Here is a 23,541-nt window from a genome sequence, read left to right on the forward strand (position 1 = left end):
GTAGGATTACAAGTACTTTTTGTCTCACAAAATTCAAGTGACAAGGCCATCTGATCTTTTAAGTCGGTTCGCTTGAGGATGTTTCCAGGATTGACTTATCGCTCTGTTCTCATCAACATGCTGTTAGGGCCTTTGCTTTCTGTGCAGGTTTTTTTTTGCTATGTATTATGCCACAAAGCAGATTGGAGATGGAATGCCCACAACCATTTACCATATTTATTTAATTTTCTTTCTCTTGTATCTTACTCAACCATAATATCATCAAATTCCTAATTGCGCTGAAGGGTAGAGTACCCTTGTGGAAGTAACCATGAATTATTCATTTGAGGGTGTATTTACACATGAACCATGATATGCGAATATTTCACTGGATCTACTTCTGAGCCCATCTTCGTTACTGCACTATCACTTTTTTCCACTTTGAACTCTTTACTGTCCGTCTTCTTTTGTTTTAAAATCGTCAGGTTCATAACTTCTATCACAGAAGACTTTCTCTGGCTCTTGCCATTCTCCCCCATTGGAAACTTTTAACATGCAGTTGGGGTGAGCACCTAGTTTAGCTCTGAGGTTTGTTCCTATACAAAGTTATAGCATCTGTCCTTTTAAGTATTGGTTTCTTATAATCTAATGTAGTAAGCTTAATGCTCCTACTTAGTCTAGTCAGACTTAGTTCTCGTGATGCATTGTCTGTGGTTTCAGTCTATCTTAGACCCAGGAGTTCACTGTGCGTATCAGCATGCACTTTCCACGTTAAAGCCCTGCTGCTTTGTTGAGTTAGAGCACTGCTGCCTAGAAGCACTGACCCCAGAGTGCTGCACGGTCCTTCCTGGAGCCCTGAACCACTGTCTGCATGCAGCTCAGGCTTTCGGTTGCTCCTTCTAACTTCTACTCACATTGCCGACACTAAAATAATAGACAAGGCTCCTAAGTAATTTGAGGCCTAAGTGATGAAGTATGTCAGTCATTTCCTGTCATTTGAGATTACATTCCAACGTAATTTCTTCATCTGCATAGCTCTCATCCGTCCTTGTCTAGAAACAAGACCACCTACGCATAGGAGCCAGTTTCAACATGCAGCCGTAATGCAGACACTAACTCAAGGTCTCCTCCCCTCCAAGAGTGGTGCACTTGTTGCCATCCTAAATTAGTAAGTCAAGATGTGGACAGGGAATATCTTTAACAACAAAAAAAGTTATGGAAGGCTTCTGAATCCTCAACCTTAGCGCTATAACGAAAATCTTGTAGGAGTATGTAAAGGGATTTTCTGGAAAAGTGGTAAATTATGTAACTTGGTTGTTAGAGCTTGCATTACTGGAATATTTAATGAGACTGCCCTTCCCTCTAGAACCTTTTTCTGACATCTATTAACTTTATTAGCCAATACGGTTGGAATAATATTTCAAATTAGAGCTTTTGTCCATTTCGCCAAAAAATGTTAAAGGTGTTCTCTCTCTGATTCTTATAAGGAAGTAGGTGCAGTCCCATGGTGACACTTTCTAAATCTCAGCTGCGCACATGGCTCAAAAAGGGTGCACACTGGCACTGCTTTGTCATACACCAAGGAAAATAATTAGAGGGGATATTGGTTGGCAGTGTTCTTTTTTTGTTATTGCTGTGAGCTCTCCTATTTAGAAACCATCATTTTATGTAATGAATGTAGCGCCTCTGGCATTGGATTGAGGGATTTCAGATTGGCCTGGCAGCCTAAGAAGATATGCTTGAATGGATTCCTTGTTATGACTTGAGACGATATAGCACCTTGCTGTGGTTCTCATGCTCCATGAGAACTGTGCTTGTAGATCTTGTTAAGGTATGCAAAATGTTGTTGGGGCGTGTTCTCAGTTTCTGAAAATGTGAATGTGTGAAAAGCTAATTTAAAACGAGATTCTTAAAAAAAAAAAAAAAAAAAAAAAAAAAAAAAAGTTACTTCACTTTGGTTGATTGCTGGATGCAGGAAGGATGATAATTTATTGGCAGATGCTCATATTGTGGTGTTTTCACTTGAAGCAGTTGTTTAGTTTTACAGCCCTGAATGTCAAAACATAAAATGTTTTTCTAATGAGTGCTTTTCATGATGCTATATTTTAAGTTGATGTCAAACAGAAAGGGATTTTACAGCTGTGACCTTTTTTCTTTGTTAGTGAGACGCGCGAACCCCAAATGAACGGTGGAGAGAGCCAAATGATGGTTACCGAGAGCTCTAAAGATGACACAGTTGTATGTGTCCAAAGTGAACAGAATGAGCAGAATTTACAGAAAATAGAGGGCATGCTCTCTGAAATTGTGGATACAGAATCACAGCATAGTTCAGGTAACGTTTTTTTACTTATTTAACCATTTGTTTTCTGTGAAACACTACATTGATATGAAATGTATACATCCTCGGGAAAGGAAAGTAGGGATAGCTCATTGCTGACTTAAAAAATAGATGGAGAATGAACGAATGAATTGGCTCCCTGGTTCTACTTCTGCATGGTCGTTCATACGAGCTTTTGAAGTTATGCTTCTTTAAATATTCAGTAGACTTTCATATAATCTTCGTTAAATCTTAAATCTTTGTATAAATCTTACAGCAGTGTTTATAATGTTAGAAGTGGTCATCTATGCATGGATTTCCAGACTGGTTTATATTTCAGTTTATAATTGACAGCGTGAGCGTACATTTGTCACGCCAGGTTTCATAGTTTAGTAAGGTAATATTTACTACAGCCCTTATTTTTTAACGAGTAATATTCCATATCTGCCTTTCACCTCTTGCACTGCATATTGAACTTCTCCAAGCTGGATCAGATTCAGTAGTTTACATTACGCCCTGTCGGTACCTCAGTAAACTTACGGCAACAAAAGCAAAAAAAGAACAGATGATAAACGGAATGCTGAACAATGCAAACATTCACCCCCCAGTCACAAAGATCTGGGCTTAATATATCTTTTTTTTTTGCCAACCACACCTCCCCAATTTGGACCAAGCCATATGCAAATCAGTCTTGACCCTGCTCCCTATGGAAACAGTTCAGTCCGAACTGCCAAGCAAGGTCCTACCTAAACCAGTAACAATCATCCTGGGATCAGTTTCGGGGAATCACCCCCTCATCACAGGCTTGCTTGAGTCCAGTTTAGGGGTGACGTAGCAAACACAATAACGATGGATTAAACCCGGATCTGTGACTGGGGTGAGTGTTTGAAAAGCTTCAACACTCCGTCCATCTTTCATTTTGTGGTGTTGCCTCAGTACACTTACCAGGATTTGTGATATCACCCGGGCCTACCCATGTTGGTGGTTTACTTTTTGAATGATGTAAATCGTGTAATATTTTCATGTATTTTTTTTTTTCTGAGAATTTCTGGATATAAACCCTGAAATCACTTGTCCATTTCAATTATTTTTCCAGTGTTACTTCGATCTGGTTTGGGGTCTGGTGTTGTCTTTTGCTTCCTGCTTATTATTGTGCAGTGTTTTTCACTAGTAACATGCTTCTTCTTAAATGTTTGCAGTTCCTTAACTGACCATATTTTGTTTTGACAACCATAGCCAACAAAAACATTTACTTGTATGCCACGCACTTTATCGTTCTCTTTGTGGCATTTGACATCTTTTTGCTGTGCAGTTTCTCAAAAACTGGTCCTAGGATGCCCAACCACAAGCATTCCGGATCAAGCAAAATACCAGTGTACATCCAGTTTGGAGCACCTGGGGATTAATAGTGCCTCCTCTTTAAGTACATAAACTGTAGTGGGCTAGTGGGGGGTGATTTCCTATTCGACAAGCAGAAAATCAAATTTAAAATGATCTATCAAAAAAAAATAAAAAAATCTAGGAAAGCCCTACTGCCACTTTAGGCCCGAGCATTTTTATAGCACTTGGATGAAAATGTGCTGGTATCTAATCTGTGGCTGATGTTACCCTGTGGCGTGGGCTCCATAATACCTTAAAAATAGACTAGGAGATATCTGAGATGTGTATTCCTTAGCCCTAGTCATACAGTTGCAGCTAGATGGGACCATAGCTGAATGTCACTAACTTTGCACTTGTTTCCAGCCCCTGGCAATCGGATTATCATTGTACACGACAACACATAAATCTCCAGAAAAAGGTCAACATTGTGTTGTGTGTTTGTACAAACGTCCAACTAACATTTTCTGTTGATGATTGTGTTGGTGCTGGGTACTGTTGTTGCTCCATGATGGCCTTTTCTGGCATATATGAGCTTTGTCAGATGAGTGTCTTATGTTGTGCTTTAAGTGTGCTGTTGGGATAGCGTATGAATCTGTTAACATACTGATAAATATAATCCAAGGCCAAGCTTACCTATCTGTCCCAGGCATTTTACCATACAGTAACATTGAATCTTGGCCCTTGACTATCTGTTCCATATGGGTGTGGTCCTTAGGAGAAATAAGTGAATCTTTTGCCCATACATTCCCACGTATGAGACCATATGGAAATAGCAAGTACAGAACCCAGGCAGCATGTCCTTCCTGGGCGTATCTTCTCAGCACTTGTAAAGTGCTTTCAACTGTTAATATGGCACTGAAGCCCAATTAGGCAATTTATAAAATAAAACAAAAAAACATTTGTAAAATAATGAGCATCCTGTTAATGCCCATTTCAGGACTGGGGTGTGGACCTTACAAGTATTCTACTGAATACAATGCTTTTCTTTGAATGGTGCGGTGCAGCTCATTTGGTGTCTAAAATGACAATTTGTTGCAACCAAAATGTGATGTACGGATAATCTTTTCACTGTTTGCTGATCCTTTCACTTAAAGTATCAGATCATTGTTTTCAGTACTTATTCCTATTTCTTTCGTCAAATTCTTAATGACAAAGTCAATGTTTATGCACATGCTTAAACTGAACCACTGCAAATATTTAACCTGTCCGTGTTTTCAAACGTTACTCTTTAGTGTGTTCTTAAAGAAACTTTCTTTTTGTTGTTTTAGATCTCAAACTGAGGGACATTACAGAAGCTACCACAGTTAATAAAGAAGTCACAAATGAATCTCCAAGAAAGAAAAGTAAAAAGCACAAAAAACATAAAAGCAAGAAAAAGAAAAAGAGGAAAAAGGAAAAAAAGGAACGACGAAGATCTTTCGTTTCTGAAGGTCTGGAAAGTCCTGATAGTGAACCTACGGCCCATTCAAAGCCTCCTGAGCAGCCTCCAGAAATACAGGAACAACAAGAAACTTGTGGAATTTTGTTGGACCCACTAACAGTTGTTTCAGAGACTAGTAAATTGGTTGTTCATGGGGGAATTGTTTCAGAATCTACAATAAAAACATATAATCTTGACAAACCACCTGAGACTGCATTAGAATTTGGTCCTTCTAATGTTACCTCAAAAGGATCCAGTTTACCATGTGAGACTAATTTAAGAGTAGGTGAACTTTTACCTGCCATGGAGCCTGACCCAAAGATGGTACCTACTGCGACAAGCTTTGCACTTCAGAATGCTGCCTCTGAACTGATGATAGTTAAAAACATAGACTCTGCCCTAACCACAGTTATAAATATAGACTCTGAACAAACTATAACTAAAAGTGCAGAGCCTAACTTAACTGTAATTACAGATCAAGAATGTGATGGAACTACAGTTAAAAATACAAGTTTTGACCTAGCTGCATTTAAAAGTGCTGACTCTGATCTACCTGTTGCAGAAAGTACAGAGACTGATTTACCTATGGTGACTAATACTCCCTCTGATTTAACTGTAGTTGAAAATACAGAGTATACGTTACCTACAGCTAAAAATGTGGATTCCGATCTAGCTACTGTCACGCATGTTAACTCTGAGCCTCCTGTTGTAGAAAGTGCAGACTCTCATCTGACTCGGTTTAAAACTGCAGATAGTGATCTAACAGGAATTAAAAGTACAGATTCTGAGCAGCCTGTAGTTCAACCCACAGTGGCTGATCCAACTGTAGTATTAAAAATGAACTCTGAAGTAGCTGTGGGCAAAAATGTAGACTCTGAATTGCTCCCAAGTAGCAGTGCTGTCTCAGATCTAATTGTAGTTACAAACAGAGACCCTGATGCCAATGTAACTAAAAACATCAATTCTGATTCAACTATAGATAAAAATATAGAAGATGAGCAATTTATGATGAAAACTAAGAACTCTGTACTGTCAGTAGTTAAAAATATGACCTCTGGTCTTGCTGAAGCTAACAATACGGACTCTGAAGTTACTAATATTAGAAATGCAGACACCGCATTGGTGGTTGTTAAAAGTCCAGACCCACATTTGACTGTCACTGATCCTTTTAAACCCAGTCCCCCAGTAGCTGAGCAGATGGCCCCTAGTCTAGCTGTTGTTAAAAGTGTAGACTCTGATCTAGCAGTAGTTAGTGCTGACTCTAATTTAAGTGAAACTAAAAATGCTTCCTCTCATCTATTTGAAGATAAAAGTTCAGACTCCAATGTAAATATCATTAAACTGTCAGTCATTGATGTGCCTGTTGTTAAAAGCACAGGTGCTGATCTGTGTGTATTTAATCCTGCAGACCCTGATAGAACTGTAGTTCAAAGCAAAGACTCTGAACTATCTGGTGTCCAAAGTAAAGACACTGATCTAACCGCAATAAAAAGTTCAAGTTCTGAACCAAAGGAGGAGCTTGCATCAAAATGTCAGGATTTGCTTAATGGCAAAAGTTCTGTAGAAGATAGTAAAAAAGAGAATGAAAAGAGTAAAAAAGTCAGCGAAAAGAGTGATAAAAAAGAAAAGGAAGATAAGAAATCTAAAAGAAGCCGATCAAGGTCTGTATCTCGATCTAAAAAGCAAAAACAGTCTTCAACTTCTCATTCTACCTCGAGGCACTCTCCTTCCAAAAGAAATTCATCTAAGAATAAAAAGCACTCTGACTCCAGGAGAAAGCGCTCTCGTTCACGTTCCCATCACAGGTCAAGATCTAAATCTACTGAAAAGAAAAAAGATGCACTATCTTCACCAAGATCGAAGAGTAGACGATCTAGATCTCGTTCACCAAAACGCACAACAAAACTTTACTCTAGAGCACGTCGGTCCAGATCTAAATCGCCAGTGCGCAAGAGGAGATCACGATCAAAGTCTTCTCAAAAGTCTCGAAGTCGCTCCCGTTCAAAACACAGGAGAAGCAGGTCAAGGTCGAAGTCTGCTCAGCGTTCTCGTAGTCGCTCATATTCTAGACACAGAAGGAAAACTAGGTCGCGATCAAGGTCTCGAAGGCGGTGCTCTCCATCCAGGGATAGATCAAAAAGGTCTCCAATTAACCAATCTAGATCAAATGATCGAAGAAGGAAAAGGTCTAGCTCAAGAGATGGGCACACTACACTAAAGTCACGACATAGAAGTCGATCTCCTGCTCGCCGTAGAAGGTCAAACTCCATAGGACGTGCCAGTTGCAAATCACCAGTCAGGCGGAGGAGATCGAGGTCTCCAGCAAGGAGGTCAAGGTCGCCCGCAAGGAGATCAAGGTCGCCAGTACGAAAGAAGAGCTTTAGCAGATCGCCTGATCGACGAAATCGATCAAGGTCCTTGGAAAAAATTGTGGGACCAAGTAGATCACCACAAAAGCGTCTAACTGAAATTGGTAAGTTGGCTTAAAGTGATGTAATTACCACAAATTATACCACCTTTCATAAAAATTAAGTTCTAGTTGATTTCAGTTTACAGGAGGGTGGTGTTGCATAAATTAAGGCTTTGTCTTGGCTCTACAAGGTTTGACTTTCCCACCCATGGATGTGTGAGATTAGTTCAGTGCATCAAGGCTTGAGCATGAAAGTAGAGGTTGTTGTAGCCCCACACAACCCCACTCAATACATAGTAGATGTGGTGTCCATGCTTTCTGAGCTACTAATGGGGGTGGGTGGAGTTCGCGAAGTTCTACTTCTTGGAATTCCACAGAGTTGTTAAACGTCTCTGTGGAATTCTTCGGAGTTTTGGTGGTGGCGGAGTGCCGCCTGCCCTGAATGTTAGCAACACAAAAGGATGATGGACGGAGTGCTAAACAATGCAAACACTCACCCCCAGTCACAGATCTGGGTTTAATCCATCGTTCTTTTGCTCACCATGCCTCCCCAGTTTGGACCCAGCCATATTCAAATCAGTCTTGACCGTGTTCCTCATGGGAACAGTCCAACCTGAACTGCCAAGCCAAGTCCTCCCTGGACGGGAAACAAGCATTCCTGGACCTGTTTCAGGGTATCACCCTTCATCGGCCAGGCTAGCTTGAATCCAGTGGCACAGTGAGCAAAGGACCCACATCTGGGCATACCCTTCCCACTTAAGGCAACTTTAGCAATACAAAAGGATAATGGACGGAGTGCTAAACAATGCAAACACCCCCAGTCACAGATCTGAAGGGCCGACCCTACTTAGCGCTTCCGAGATCGGGCGTATTCAGGCCAGAGCAGGGGGGCAGCAAAAACTGCAGTTTTCAGGCCACTGGTGCACAAGCCTGCCCTGTGCATGCAGTCGATGTACACTGGGCAGGTGGGTGCATAAGAGGCCTGGGCAGGTCGGTGCACAAGAGGCTTGAAACAGCAGCTTTAGCTGCCTACGGCATGGCCTGAATTTAGGCCAGGGTCATAGGCGGCGAAAGCTGCCGTTTCAGGCCTCTTGTGCACCAGTATACACAGCAAAGAAAACAAAACTAGGGCTACCCGTGTTCTCCCTGGTGGTCCTTGTTGCCATTGGTCTGGGTTTCTGCATCCCCTCCACCCTCTGCGCCCGAACTTGCGCTGGTGGTCACCATCAGATGGAGGCTTGGTAGCAGACTGTCAGCGCAAGCGCAATGTGGCCCATAACTGGGCTGCAGTGTGCATGCGGTGAGGTCCGCTGGCGGGGCTAGCTTAGTTTTTGGTCTGACTCCGCGTTCCAAGCAGAGTGGCAAAAACTCTGTTGGCTCTGCCAGCGGAGCTTGCCACCCACCCCTAGTTACTAACAGTTCCTTAAAGTAGTCAGGGACACAGTAGTAGTTTCCTTCTCTAGAACATCATACACAAGTTCTGCACAATGAGAAAAAAACATGTTATATTTTAAAGTGTTTTATTACAACAGGCCCATCCTGTTGCTAAGCGCCTGTAAAATAATTATAAAGAATACTATTAAAACTGCACTGATGCAGGCCTCTAACAAGAATAAAATTAACACTTCTAAAATAGTTGAAATATGATTTGGCAACCTAACACCCCAAGACTATTTCAATGTCCTGCATTGTGAGAACATAAGTAGCTTAATTTTCATCTAGAGTTTCTTGCACGATATCTAGGCGAAGGAACTCTTTTATAGTTGCCACTTGATGAGACGCTGATCTTGAATGGGTGGAATTTCCGAGATAACCTGTAAGCTTCAATGTGTTACTTAAGATTTACTAGTATAAACTAGTATGGTAAAAATGGCAATTCAGACTACATTGTTAGTTATTTTCATTATCTGACCCTAAAACATGACTAACAAGGCACGTCTCAGACTGGTGTTGCAATAGATACCTTCAGTTTCATTGTCTGAATGATTTGACACTTTGACAAGTTCTTCGAAAGATAAAGACAGTATCTATGTCATAGGTAGACATGCAAATGATCAGGCAGAAAATTTAGTTTTGGCCTGCTCAAAATGGACTCTGGCCTTGGGGTCTTTACATCAGTGGGAGCAAATGGGTCTTCTGTCCTTTTCCCTAGAAGTTAGAGAATTAACTGCATTGGCAATTCTTACTGAGAAGGAAAGGTATGGGTGTGGGTTAGCTGTACCCCCTTTAAGCAAGTGCAATAGTTACACACTTGTTCATTTCTTTGTCCTCTGCACATGATTTTCTAATACCTCGTGATTGAGACACATGACAATTCAGTGTTTCTTGTTTTAGGAAGAGTCTTTTCACCCACATTCCACACAGATCATTAAACTCTCAGTAGAACTGAATTGAACCTCGACTTTGATTTCATAACTTGCATTAAACTGTGGATGCTCAGTGTCTTCTCAAACATTTCTAGTGAACACACTTAAATGCTAGAGTCGGGAAGAGTGAGGGGGGCGCTGAGTTTATTGACTTCTAAGCCACAACCCAACAGTATTTGAAAAAACACTGAGGTTATTTTTTTTATCTAAATGCCTTATATCAAGTGAGCTTGTTTCTAATACTGTATAACAGATTCAAGCATGCATCTCCTTTCATATAGTTAGGTGTTTCATATAGTGCTTTCTCCCACTTTTCCTAAATATTGTGGATTGTAAAGGGGAACCTGAACCACTAACATGTTCTTCGCGCTCTAGTATAGGCTGTGGTCGAATAGTCCTAGCTTACTCTGTAATAATATAGTCAGGAATAGACGCTGAACGGTCATGTGACAGCTTTTGTGTGTGCCCCCTTCCAGACCTTCATAACCTCAATTTCTCCTTGTAGGAAGTTGGCTCTGTATGCACTATTTCAAAGTAAGGAATAGTATGCACAGAGTCCAAGGGTTCCCCTTAGAGGTAAGATAGTGGCAAAAAGAGATAATACTAATGCTCTATTTTGTGGTAGTGTGGTCGAGCAGTAGGCTTATCAAAGGAGTAGTGTTAAGCATATGTTGTACATACACACAGGCAATAAATGAGGAACACACACTCAGAGACAATTCCAGGCCAATAGGTTTTTGTATTGAAAAATATATTTTCTTAGTTTATTTTAAGAACCACGGGTTCAAATTCTACATGTAATATCTCATTTGAAAGGTATTGCAGGTAAGTACTTTAGGAACTTTGAATAATTACAGTAGCATATATACTTTTTACATAAAACACAATAAGCTGTTTTAAAAGTGGACACTTAGTGCAATTTTCACAGTTCCTGGGGGAGGTAAAGTAATGTTAGTTTTTGCAGGTAAGTAAACCACCTACTGGGTTAAGATTGGGGTCCAAGGTAGCCCACCGTTGGGGGTTCAGAGCAACCCCAAAGTCACCACACCAGCAGCTCAGGGCCGGTCAGGTGCAGAGTTCAAAGTGGTGCCCAAAACGCATAGGCTTCAATGGAGAGAAGGGGGTGCCCCGGTTCCGCTCTGCCAGCAGGTAAGTACCCGCGTCTTCGGAGGGCAGACCAGGGGGGTTTTGTAGGGCACCGGGGGGGACACAAGCTCACACAAAAAGTACACCCTCAGCGGCACTGGGGCGGCCGGGTGCAGTGTAGAAACAAGCGTCTGGTTTCCAATGTAAATCAATGGGAGACCAAGGGGTCTCTTCAGCGATGCAGGCAAGGGGGGGCTCCTCGGGGTAGCCACCACCTGGGCAAGGGAGAGGGCCTCCTGGGGGTCACTCCTGCCCTGGAGTTCCGATCCTTCAGGTGCTGGGGGCTGCGGGTGCAGGGTCTTTTCCAGCCGTCTGGACTTTAGGTTCAGGCAGTCGCGGTCAGGGGGAGCCTCGGGATTCCCTCTGCAGGCGTCGCTGTGGGGGCTCAGGGGGGACAACTTTGGTTACTCACAGTCTCGGAGTCGCCGGAGGGTCCTCCCTGAGGTGTTGTTTCTCCACCAGTCGAGTCGGGGTCGCCGGGTGCAGTGTTGCAAGTCTCACGCTTCTTGCGGGGATTGCAGGGGTCTTTAAATCTGCTCCTCTGAAACAAAGTTGCAGTCTTTTTGGAGCAGGGCCGCTGTCCTCGGGAGTTTCTTGTCTTTCTTGAAGCAGGGCAGTCCTCTGAGGATTCAGAGGTCGCTGGTCCTTTGGAAAGCGTCGCTGGAGCAGGTTTCTTTGGAAGGCAGGAGACAGGCCGGTAGGACTGGGGCCAAAGCAGTTGGTGTCTTCTGTTCTTCTTCTGCAGGGGTTTTTCAGCTCAGCAGTCCTCCTCTTCTTGTAGTTTCAGGAATCTAAATTCTTCGGTTCAGGGAAGCCCTTAAATACTAAATTTAAGGGCATGTTTAGGTCTGGGGGGTTAGTAGCCAATGGCTACTAGCCCTGAGGGTGGGTACACCCTCTTTGTGCCTCCTCCCAAGGGGAGGGGGTCACAATCCTAACCCTATTGGGGGAATCCTCCATCTGCAAGATGGAGGATTTCTAAAAGTCAGAGTCACCTCAGCTCAGGACACCTTAGGGGCTGTCCTGACTGGCCAGTGACTCCTCCTTGTAGCTTTCTTTGTTCCCTCCAGCCTTGCCGCCAAAAGTGGGGGCCGTGGCCGGAGGGGGCGGGCAACTCCACTAAACTGGAGTGCCCTGCTGGGCTGTGACAAAGGGGTGAGCCTTTGAGGCTCACCGCCAGGTGTCACAGCTCCTGCCTGGGGGAGGTGTTAGCATCTCCACCCAGTGCAGGCTTTGTTACTGGCCTCAGAGTGACAAAGGCACTCTCCCCATGGGGCCAGCAACATGTCTCTGGTGTGGCAGGCTGCTGGAACTAGTCAGCCTACACAGACAGTCGGTTAAGTTTCAGGGGGCACCTCTAAGGTGCCCTCTGGGGTGTGTTTTGCAATAAAATGTACACTGGCATCGGTGTGCATTTATTGTTCTGAGAAGTTTGATACCAAACTTCCCAGTTTTCAGTGTAACCATTATGGTGCTGTGGAGTCCGTGTTTGACAGACTCCCAGACCATATACTCTTATGGCTACCCTGCACTTACAATGTCTAAGGTTTGGCTTAGACACTGTAGGGGCACAGTGCTCATGCACTGGTGCCCTCACCTATGGTATAGTGCACCCTGCCTTAGGGCTGTAGGGCTGTAAGGCTTACTAGAGGGGTGACTTATCTATACTGCATAGGCAGTGTGAGGTTGGCATGGCACCCTGAGGGGAGTGCCATGTCGACTTACTCGTTTTGTTCTCACCAGCACACACAAGCTGGCAAGCAGTGTGTCTGTGCTGAGTGAGGGGTCCCTAGGGTGGCATAAGATATGCTGCAGCCCTTAGAGACCTTCCCTGACATCAGGGCCCTTGGTACCAGGGGTACCAGTTACAAGGGACTTACCTGGATGCCAGGGTGTGCCAATTGTGGAATCAAAAGTACAGGTTAGGGAAAGAACACTGGTGCTGGGGCCTGGTTAGCAGGCCTCAGCACACTTTCAATTCAAAACATAGCATCAGCAAAGGCAAAAAGTCAGGGGGTAACCATGCCAAGGAGGCATTTCCTTACACTCCTCCTCCCCATAGCCATTCTTTTTGTGCCTGATGAGAAAAACATAACTTGTGTGGTCTCATGCACTCCTTGGGGTCTCTTTCGTTCACCTTTGCACCCCATTTTGCCATTTTACAATCAGGTGAGTTCCTGTGAGTTGCATATTTTTGCAGCTCACACTTTGGTGAACCACTCTTACAGAACTTCATTCAAGTCTCTGCCACAGAGAGGTTCAGCTGTCTGTTGCCGAAAGATCTATTATGTACAGAACTAAGAAGTAGTGTGCCTTAGGTCAGGCCACTGCCTATCATAAATTGATTTTCTTGTCAATCTCATTTGCTTGCTCTTCAGTGGCTGCTCCTTCTTGCTTTTAGCACTGTCCTAGAGCTTTGGTTTTTACCACCCTTTTGATTGGATGCCTTGCCGTTCCACTGCTTGTATTCAGTGAAATAAGTTTTTTTTTTAGCACTTCATGGCCCTTGCCTTTTTCCTCAGTGTTTACGTTCCTGCCACTGTGTCCTCCATATTACTGTCCTGTCCCTACCTTGTCCTTTGCTGTCTCCCCATTGACTGTTTTTTATTTGTATAACCCTCACCTCCCCCTGGGATTCTTTGTTGCTATCCCACCCCTTCATACTCCTCACTGCTCCACATTGTTGTTCGTTTTCTCCTATTACTTGACTACCCGCTTCTCTCTTGCTCCTTTGCCCCTCTGAGTCCTGTTTTTAAACACACACACCTATGTATGTATGTATTTTACCACTCAGTGGTGCCAACTGTATTGTACATGTAAATAAAATAAAAAAATTGTAATAACATCACGCTGTGACCAACAGCCAAAGTGGCTACTGTCTTGGCGTGTGTGCACGTATGTATGTGCATTCTCAAACATGTTGCATCATACTTCAGTTTAAATTTTTTGACACTGGAAAGCCCACAGTCTTTTTTGCCTTTGCCAATGCTTGCTCAAAATGTTCAGATTATTTTTAACTTTCCCCAAAATGTCCTGCACTGTACGTAGAATAGTAAATGTGATTCGGAGTTAGAATAGTAAATTAGCCCTCCTGACGTCCACTATTACCCCCTGCTCTCCTGAAGGCACCTCTGAAGTCAAACGTAAGTTTGGCTGCATTTGCATCATCATGCACCTTCAGAAATGTTTAACTTTTTTTATATTTAGCAGTGATTTGCAAACTGGTATTGGCAAGAGACCTATCTGCTATGCCATTGCTTATTGTCCTGGAGCTATTTCCAGGACAGAACTATCGAATTTCTGGTCATGTGACTGTTTTTGTGCCTGTCCCTTCCAAGGTTTCCTTCCTCACGTCCCCTTTAAGAGTAGACCTCTAGTTAACATCAACAACTGGGGCCCTCCAGCCTGTGTGTCTAGGTGAAAGACCTGAAAAGTTTAGTGACTTTTCCTGTTGTCTTCATTATTTGGCACTGTTAAGGACTGAAGAATGTGCCAAAGACTAGACACCATGCCCAGTTCATCATTTCAGCTATCCTCCTGAAACCTCCTTGCTTGTTTCAGGAACATTATTGCATTTCTTTACACAAATGATTAACTGCAGTGTCATTTAAAGACCAACTTGAAGCAAAATTCAGACTCGTGCAGCAAATGCTTCCTGAATGCCATTCCAGACAGTTAGGGCAAACATTGTTTTGCGCAACACAAGAAGAATGGCTGGCCCTGCTTGATGATCAGAGGTTGATGTGCAGTCCCGGTTTCAAGTAAGTCCACAAAGAAGTCGAAGGACAAGTTGTGGCAAAAGCATAAGTAGCCCAAAAGGGTTTTGTTCCCTTCCTGTGCTCCTCTCCATAGAAAGGTTGTGTTTGGGATTCCAAAGGCCTGGCTGCTGGGGTCTTCAGACTGTGATCTTATTCCAGTCATGGAGACAGTGTGTCTGTTAGCTTCCTGTGCAGACGTCAAAACTGCTTCAGGGTGATGCCTTTAGTTAGTCTTTGGCCACCACAGATTCTTTAGGAGCTCACAGAGAGGCTCTGCCAACAGGTCTCTGGTGCAATCTGACCCCTTTTTGCAGACGGTTGATCTTTGGCCTGTGCTAGCCTATGTTTCTACTAGCTTGCTGTAGGCCCAGCCAGTGATTCCTTGAATGGTGTTGGTCAGGGTTCCAGGGGCCCAAGCTCCAGACTCTGCACCAGTTCTGATGTCAGATCTGGAGCAGACTTTGCATGCCTTCAAACTGAGCACCACAATGAGATTATGAAAGCTTAGCCTTTGGTCCTTGAGGACTACTGAGCAGTCAGTTCACCCTGTCCTGGCTCGATATTATAGTGGGGTGTACAATATTTTCTGCTCTGACACTTAACAGTAGCCAGTGTCTTGAGTAGGCCTATCAGAAGGATGACAATAAGGAGATGCATAACATGCCCCCCCAACCCCCTCAGTCCCCTACCCTCCCACTCTTCCCTAAATATACACAGAAAGACCCCTGTTTGGATTTACAGAATGCTAGTGGCTTAGTCACCTAACTAGAAAATAAACTTAATTCTTCCTTGTGTACCTCCACAGATTCCAGTGCCTTTTTTGCAGTGTTGGTTTGTAGGGCTGCTGAAGTAGGTTAAAATCTGGGGCTGTAGTAGTCTTTATTGGTTGCACAGATTATAAAATCTTCCGGAAGGTGTACAGTTTCACCATGGTGTTTCATCTCAGACTGTAGTTAATGATGCTTGCCTTCTGGAATGGAAAGTTTACTGGGATCACCTTCAGGAGCAAGGGACCTGATCAGAGAAAAACAAAAGATCCTACCATGTCAATCTCCTGAAGTTGACCTGGCTCTCAAGTCATTCTTTCCTGCTGTCAACTGAAACTTCCCATTAATTCTGATGGAAAACACATCCACAGTGCAGTACCAAAACAGGGATCTTCTTGCTCTAGATTTGTCTCTTGAAGCACAGGCATTATGGAATTCACTAATTGCCCGAAATCTCCATCTCACCACATTCATCTCCTTGTAGTTCAAAATGCAAAAGCAGATTATTTCAGCAGAATTTTTAAAAGACCCTCACATGTATTAAATGACTGTACTGCAGAACCTCTTTTTTGTGAATGCGATGTTCTCCAGATAGACGTTTTAACGAATGCAGAAAAATAAAAATGACCAGACGATGCCTTCAGATACGACGAACAGTGTACAATCTGGAATGTTCTTTTGATAGATGGGTTGAGGAAGTTTTTATTAAGGTTTTCTCCCCTTATTATTTTGGTTATCATTAGAATGATAAGTGCTGAGGACCTAATGTGATCCTAATTCTGTCTGGGATGACTAAGACAGTGTGGTTCACCAAACTTCTTCCTGAAAAAGAAAGAGTTGATGTGGGTGATGAACCTCCACTTCTGAATTATCTCCTTTAAGTCAAGCTAACTGCCAAAGTAATGAGCCCCGCCAAGTATTCCTGTACAATCATAAGAGCAGAGTATGTTATGGAGTGGGTAAGTGTTATCTGAAGATAAAGTACAGTAGAAAAAAGCCAAGGAATGAGCAATAGTATGATGGCTTTAGAAAGTGTCAAGGACTTTAAGCAAAGTTGGAAACCAATGACACTAAGGTTATTCATTACTTTGTAAAGTGCTAACTTGTAAAGAAAGACAACCGGCTTGGTAGCTTAAATCCTGTTTTATAAAAAGGACTCTCTCTTCACTAGACTAGCATAAGCCAACCAGCTTCATTGATCTCGGTCAGAATTGTGTTGATTAATAACCGTAAGTGCTAGAAATCTAGGATTGTCCTGAAGATGTCCCACCGGATAATAGGCTGCTTAGCAGCTGTGAATGCCTTAGTATTATGTACTTCCCAGATGTGGAATAGTGCTCGCCCGTTGGTTATGATTACCAACATAAACAGTACTCTTAACTGGTTATTTTGGACGTTAGAGTTTTTACGCCCACATAGCCATTTGTCATTATAAGTGCCCCTTTTCCTAAGTCCAAGAGCGGCCGAAAATGGAGTTGCAATTTAGAAGTGCTTTTCCATTGTGGTGAGTTTCTCTTTCTGCTTGATCCGACAAGCGCGAGTGAGTTGCTGGGTATATGAATTAATGGATAGTTGAGTGAGCAGCAGTGGCAGGAGCAAATTTATCTTATCGCCAGTTGGTGTTCTAATGCACTTGCTCACTCTTACCCATTAATCCATACATGCCTATTCATCACTCTTCATCTGTGCATGAACTGGCATTCTTATTTATATGCCAATTCATTCATGTATCCGACCCCTTCATTCACCCATCACTGCACTTATTTGACCATGCAGTCATTCACTTAACCATACACCCATGGACCCCTTATTCCATCTATTCACTCATTTATTCATCCATAGACTCATTCTCTTATTTATCTGCTCAGGAATCCACACCCAGCACATAAAAATGTGTCAGTTAATGAAGAACTTTGGTTCTAAAAAATAATCTGGACATATTTACCTTGCCAGCTGTTTTTATTTTGGCAGATTAGCACATTAAGACAAAAATGAGTTGATATGACGCTAGTTAGTTATTGAAGGGACATGTAATAACTAAAACATTTTTAGTATGGTTTCTCCCTGGATCAAAAGTGATGGTGTGGGAACTAGCTGTCTTACACGCAGTATGATTTTGGAGAGATCATTATAAAAAGGTTGTGTAATTATTATTTTTTTATTTGTAATGACAAAACTGAAAGATATGCTACTAGATACTGTAAATCCAAGTATTTCATTTAAAATGTAACTGCAAATATAAACTATATTCTTACCTTTTTCCAGAAAAGGCACAACTTCTTCAAATAGCCAAAGCTAATGCAGCTGCCATGTCAATTAAGACAGGCATACCTTTACTGCAGAACCTGAAGCCTGCTATAACTACAGTGGAAGACAAAGTTTCTCAAAGATCAGGTGGAACCACAATACAGGAGCTCATGGATGTAAGCAGACAGTGATTGTTGAAACAGTTCTGTTTCCTGTTAAACATATTTATAACACTCTAATTGCTGTTCCAAAGTATCTTGAGAATAATTTTAGATGTGCATGACTCAGAAACTCTGCAGCATTTGCTGTATTGTAAATTGAGTTATTTTCTGTGATTTGTTTTTTTCCCATTCTGTTGAAGCTTATGTTTTGAAAACGTTGCAATAGATTAAAAAAACTTAGAGTATGGTGTGATTTGAGGAAATGCCCATTATGCATATTTCCATGGATTTTAGGCTTCGCTTAGCAGAGGGCACAAGCTGTCTGTTTGCGAAAGACCAATTGTTAGGTTAAAGTGGGCTTAGAGCCCACCCATTGCTCACCATTGGCTGACTTTATTGTCACACTCTTTAGTTCGAAGCCTACCAGACAGCACAGCTGTCTAGTTGGAAACGACTTATTGGGGACATTTTGAGAGCTGACCTATAAATAATCTTTGCTTGTTGCTTACCAATGTCTATATGTTCTGTCGCTCAAGTATGCTCTTTCGATTTGATGGCTTGGTTTTAAGCCATTGGTCTTATTTTTGTCTCTCCTGTGGAGCCTAGGCTGTTCAGACTGTCTCATTGGCCCCTTCTGTACCTCCACAATTGTTTGCTTTATAGGAACAATTTTTTCTTTTTCGTAACACACTTTGTGAGAGTGCAGTGTGCTTTTCAGCCCCCTCCTGTTTTACTATATGTTTCCATTTCTCAGCCCGGTCATCTTTCTCTACGGCTTCCCATTTGTTGCTTTTTATGTCTTGCCTAAAGAAAGCTTTAGTTGTTTTTTCCACCCTTATGTTAGCCAAGAAAATACATCCATATATAGAGGATCATAATCCATATTCTTTCTCCATTGGCCTGTTGAACTGTCAATCAAGTTGTATTCCCTCCTGCCCCAGCAGACGCTATAGATCAACAGGCCAGCCCACTCTAGCCATTGGATGCTTTTACTGTGAGTGACTGCATTCTGCCCTTGCACATACAGGTAAATCATGGTTTCCCCAAAATAGAAATTGTTAGACAGATCCCAGTGACTGAGAGTATCTGAGTATAGTAGGATTACATGACTATTCTCATAACTCCATCAACATTTATTGTAAATGATTGAGTTTATTCCTAACTATAAACCAGCTTTGATATATGTATCCTGTGGAAAATGAGCACAAGTCATTAGAGTAGGTGCAGTGTATATGTGCCAATGTTTAAGTTAAAGCCATGCTCCAGCTTAAGGTCACACCCCCCGCTTGTGATTGACTTTTCAACCACTTGAGAGAGCTCTGTAGTAACTGCTTGTGGAACTGTCTCCCCATTGGAGTGTTGTACCAACACTGTCGGTATGCAGAAAACATTCCTGTCAACTTGAAGACAAAGCTTACACCCACCTGTACCCACCTCTACCTCTATTCACTAGTAAGAACAAGTACAAGTAAAGATTCCTATAATAGTAGGGTGTGATCAGAAACCTTAAAAAAAAATCAAGAAATGTATTTACATCTGTTATTTTGACTCCTTATTATGAACTATCTTTGGCAAATAATTAATCCTATGAAAAACTAGCAGAATTTATTAAAATAGTAAAAGTGTGTATGAAAATGTATGTACCAGAACCGCACCCCATCAGCTTGGAGTAGGTCATTTAAAGCAGCTGTTTCTGACTTGAGCTGGACCTCTATTAACAACAAATGTGGCTGCGATGTTTGTTTATAAAAATATTTCAATGCTTTTGCAGTTGACTTGTGAGGTACACCTAGTAACAACTAATGGAACTGTAGCCTTGTGTAAGAATTTCTGTGTGTTTGCATTTGAACACTTAGTAATAAGCGTCATGAATAGTTTCAGTGCTTTAGCATTTGACTTTTGAGGGACATCTAGTGATGACTAGTGGAACTGCGGCTTGATGTAAGACTTTCAATGCTTTTGCATTGACTTTTGAGGGACACCTAGACTTGTGGAACTGCACCTTCACATAAGAATTTGAATGCATTTGACTTAAGAGACACCTAGTAACATTTAGTGGAACTTCAGCTTCAAGTAAGAATTTCAATGCTTTTACATTTGCCTCGATAGGGACATCTAGTAATGATTAGTGGAACTGCAGGTTAATGTAAGAATTTCATGGTGTTTGCATTGGACTAAAAAGACACCTATTAATGACTATTGGTACTGCAGTTAAATGATAGTTGTAAGGAAATGCCTCCTTGGCATGGTTGCCCCCTGACTTTTTGCCTTTGCTGATGCTATGTTTACAATTGAAAGTGTGCTGAGGCCTGCTAACCAGGCCCCAGCACCAGTGTTCTTTCCCTAACCTGTACTTTTGTATCCACAATTGGCAGACCCTGGCATCCAGATAAGTCCCTTGTAACTGGTACTTCTAGTACCAAGGGCCCTGATGCCAAGGAAGGTCTCTAAGGGCTGCAGCATGTCTTATGCCACCCTGGAGACCTCTCACTCAGCACAGACACACTGCTTGCCAGCTTGTGTGTGCTAGTGAGACCAAAACGAGTAAGTCGACATGGCACTCCCCTCAGGGTGCCATGCCAGCCTCTCACTGCCTATGCAAGTATAGGTCAGTCACCCCTCTAGCAGGCCTTACAGCCCTAAGGCAGGGTGCACTATACCATAGGTGAGGGTACCAGTGCATGAGCATGGTACCCCTACAGTGTCTAAACAAAACCTTAGACATTGTAAGTGCAGGGTAGCCATAAGAGTATATGGTCTGGGAGTCTGTCAAACACGAACTCCACAGCACCATAATGGCTACACTGAAAACTGGGAAGTTTGGTATCAAACTTCTCAGCACAATAAATGCACACTGATGCCAGTGTACATTTTATTGCAAAATACACCCCAGAGGGCACCTTAGAGGTGCCCCCTGAAACTTAACCGACTGTCTGTGTAGGCTGACTAGTTCCAGCAGCCTGCCACACTAGAGACATGTTGCTGGCCCCATGGGGAGAGTGCCTTTGTCACTCTGAGGCCAGTAACAAAGCCTGCACTGGGTGGAGATGCTAACACCTCCCCCAGGCAGGAGCTGTAACACCTGGCGGTGAGCCTCAAAGGCTCACCCCTTTGTCACAGCCCAGCAGGGCACTCCAGCTTAGTGGAGTTGCCCGCCCCCTCCGGCCACGGCCCCCACTTTTGGCGGCAAGGCTGGAGGGAACAAAGAAAGCAACAAGGAGGAGTCACTGGCCAGTCAGGACAGCCCCTAAGGTGTCCTGAGCTGAGGTGACTCTAACTTTTAGAAATCCTCCATCTTGCAGATGGAGGATTCCCCCAATAGGGTTAGGATTGTGACCCCCTCCCCTTGGGAGGAGGCACAAAGAGGGTGTACCCACCCTCAGGGCTAGTAGCCATTGGCTACTAACCCCCCAGACCTAAATACGCCCTTAAATTTAGTATTTAAGGGCTACCCTGAACCCTAGAAAATTAGATTCCTGCAACAACAAGAAGAAGGACTGCCCAGCTGAAAACCCCTGCAGAGGAAGACCAGAAGACAACAACTACCTTGGCTCCAGAAACTCACCGGCCTGTCTCCTGCCTTCCAAAGAACTCTGCTCCAGCGACGCCTTCCAAAGGGACCAGCGACCTCTGCATCCTCTGAGGACTGCCCTACTTCGACGACAAGAAACTCCCGAGGACAGCGGACCTGCTCCAAAAAGACTGCAACTTTGTTTCAAGAAGCAGCTTTAAAGAACCCTGCAACTCTCCGCAAGAAGCGTGAGACTTGCAACACTGCACCCGGCGACCCCGACTCGGCTGGTGGAGAACCAACACCTCAGGGAGGACCCCCGGACTACTCTACGACTGTGAGTACCAAAACCTGTCCCCCCTGAGCCCCCACAGCGCCGCCTGCAGAGGGAATCCCGAGGCTTCCCCTGACCGCGACTCTCTGAAACCTAAGTCCCGACGCCTGGAAAAGACCCTGCACCCGCAGCCCCCAGGACCTGAAGGACCGGACTTTCACCGCAGAAGTGACCCCCAGGAGTCCCTCTCCCTTGCCCAAGTGGAGGTTTCCCCGAGGAAGCCCCCCCTTGCCTGCCTGCAGCGCTGAAGAGATCCCTTGATCTCTCATTGACTTCCATTGCAAACCCGACGCTTGTTCTAACACTGCACCCGGCCGCCCCCGCGCCGCTGAGGGTGAAATTTCTGTGTGGGCTTGTGTCCCCCCCGGTGCCCTACAAAACCCCCCTGGTCTGCCCTCCGAAGACGCGGGTACTTACCTGCAAGCAGACCGGAACCGGGGCACCCCCTTCTCTCCATTATAGCCTATGCGTTTTGGGCACCACTTTGAACTCTGCACCTGACAGGCCCTGAGCTGCTGGTGTGGTGACTTTGGGGTTGCTCTGAACCCCCAACGGTGGGCTACCTTGGACCAAGAACTGAACCCTGTAAGTGTCTTACTTACCTGGTAAAACTAACAAAAACTTACCTCCCCCAGGAACTGTGAAAATTGCACTGTGTCCACTTTTGAAATAGCTATTTGTGAATAACTTGAAAAGTATACATGCAATTGAAATGATTCAAAGTTCCTAATGTACTTACCTGCAATACCTTTCAAACAAGATATTACATGTTAAATTTGAACCTGTGGTTCTTAAAATAAACTAAGAAAATATATTTTTCTATAACAAAACCTATTGGCTGGATTTGTCTCTGAGTGTGTGTACCTCATTTATTGTCTGTGTATGTACAACAAATGCTTAACACTACTCCTTGGATAAGCCTACTGCTCGACCACACTACCACAAAATAGAGCATTAGTATTATCTCTTTTTACCACTATTTTACCTCTAAGGGGAACCCTTGGACTCTGTGCATGCTATTCCTTACTTTGAAATAGCACATACAGAGCCAACTTCCTACAATAGTATTTCAGTGCTTTTGTATTTGACTTGTGGGGCACACCTAGTCACCTACTAATAACTAGTGGAACTTTAGCTTTGGTAAGAATTTCAAAACTCATGCATTTGACTTGTGAGGGACACCTAATACCATCAAGTGGAACTGCTACCACATATAAAAATGTCATTGTTTTTACATTTGACTGGTGAGGGCTACCTAGTAAGGCTTTAGCTGTCTTTCCACCCTCATATTTCCAAAAATTAAAATGCAAAAAAACATACACTTATAAGGGCTCCCAATCAACACTTTGACCATTGATCTGTTGACATGTCACTCAAATTATACTCCCTCTTACCCCAGCAGAAGGTATAAATCAACAGGCAATCTACTGCAGCCATTGGATGGCGTCATTTTAAGTGGACGCATTTGCCCTTGTACATACATCTAAACCATTCATACCTAGAAATATAAATTGCAAGACACTTTTAGTACCTAATGACTGATATTTTGCATGTCTAGTAGGGTTACATCGACTATTTACATAGCTCTCAAGACATTTATTGTAAATTACAATGTTCATTCCTTGCTATAAACCAGCCTTGCTATATATAGTTATCCTACTGAAAATTACCACAAGTCATTAGAGTACCTAGAGTTTATGTGCAAATTGTTAGGCTGAAGCCACTGCTCCCACTGGTTTGTTACT

The 23,541-nt window shown here is 43.1% G+C and overlaps 1 protein-coding gene across 15 annotated transcripts in view; it reads left to right on the forward strand.

Annotated features, from left to right (window-relative positions):
• Nucleotides 1-23,541, forward strand: part of SON (SON DNA and RNA binding protein) — a 519,974-nt gene that overhangs the window by 62,552 nt on the left and 433,881 nt on the right. For all 15 annotated transcript variants that reach the window (XR_011194616.1, XR_011194617.1, XR_011194615.1 and 12 more), the window contains 3 exons: nucleotides 2,142-2,311; nucleotides 4,945-7,569; nucleotides 17,809-17,966. Coding sequence is in view for 12 of the 15 variants with exons in the window: in XM_069202473.1 (XP_069058574.1) it covers nucleotides 2,142-2,311; nucleotides 4,945-7,569; nucleotides 17,809-17,966 (2,953 nt within the window). In the remaining 3 variants the exon portion in view is untranslated. The remainder of the gene's footprint in view (nucleotides 1-2,141; nucleotides 2,312-4,944; nucleotides 7,570-17,808; nucleotides 17,967-23,541) is intronic.

Source organism: Pleurodeles waltl, chromosome 8 (assembly GCF_031143425.1).
Source record: "Pleurodeles waltl isolate 20211129_DDA chromosome 8, aPleWal1.hap1.20221129, whole genome shotgun sequence".
Classification (NCBI taxonomy): Eukaryota; Metazoa; Chordata; class Amphibia; order Caudata; family Salamandridae; genus Pleurodeles; species Pleurodeles waltl.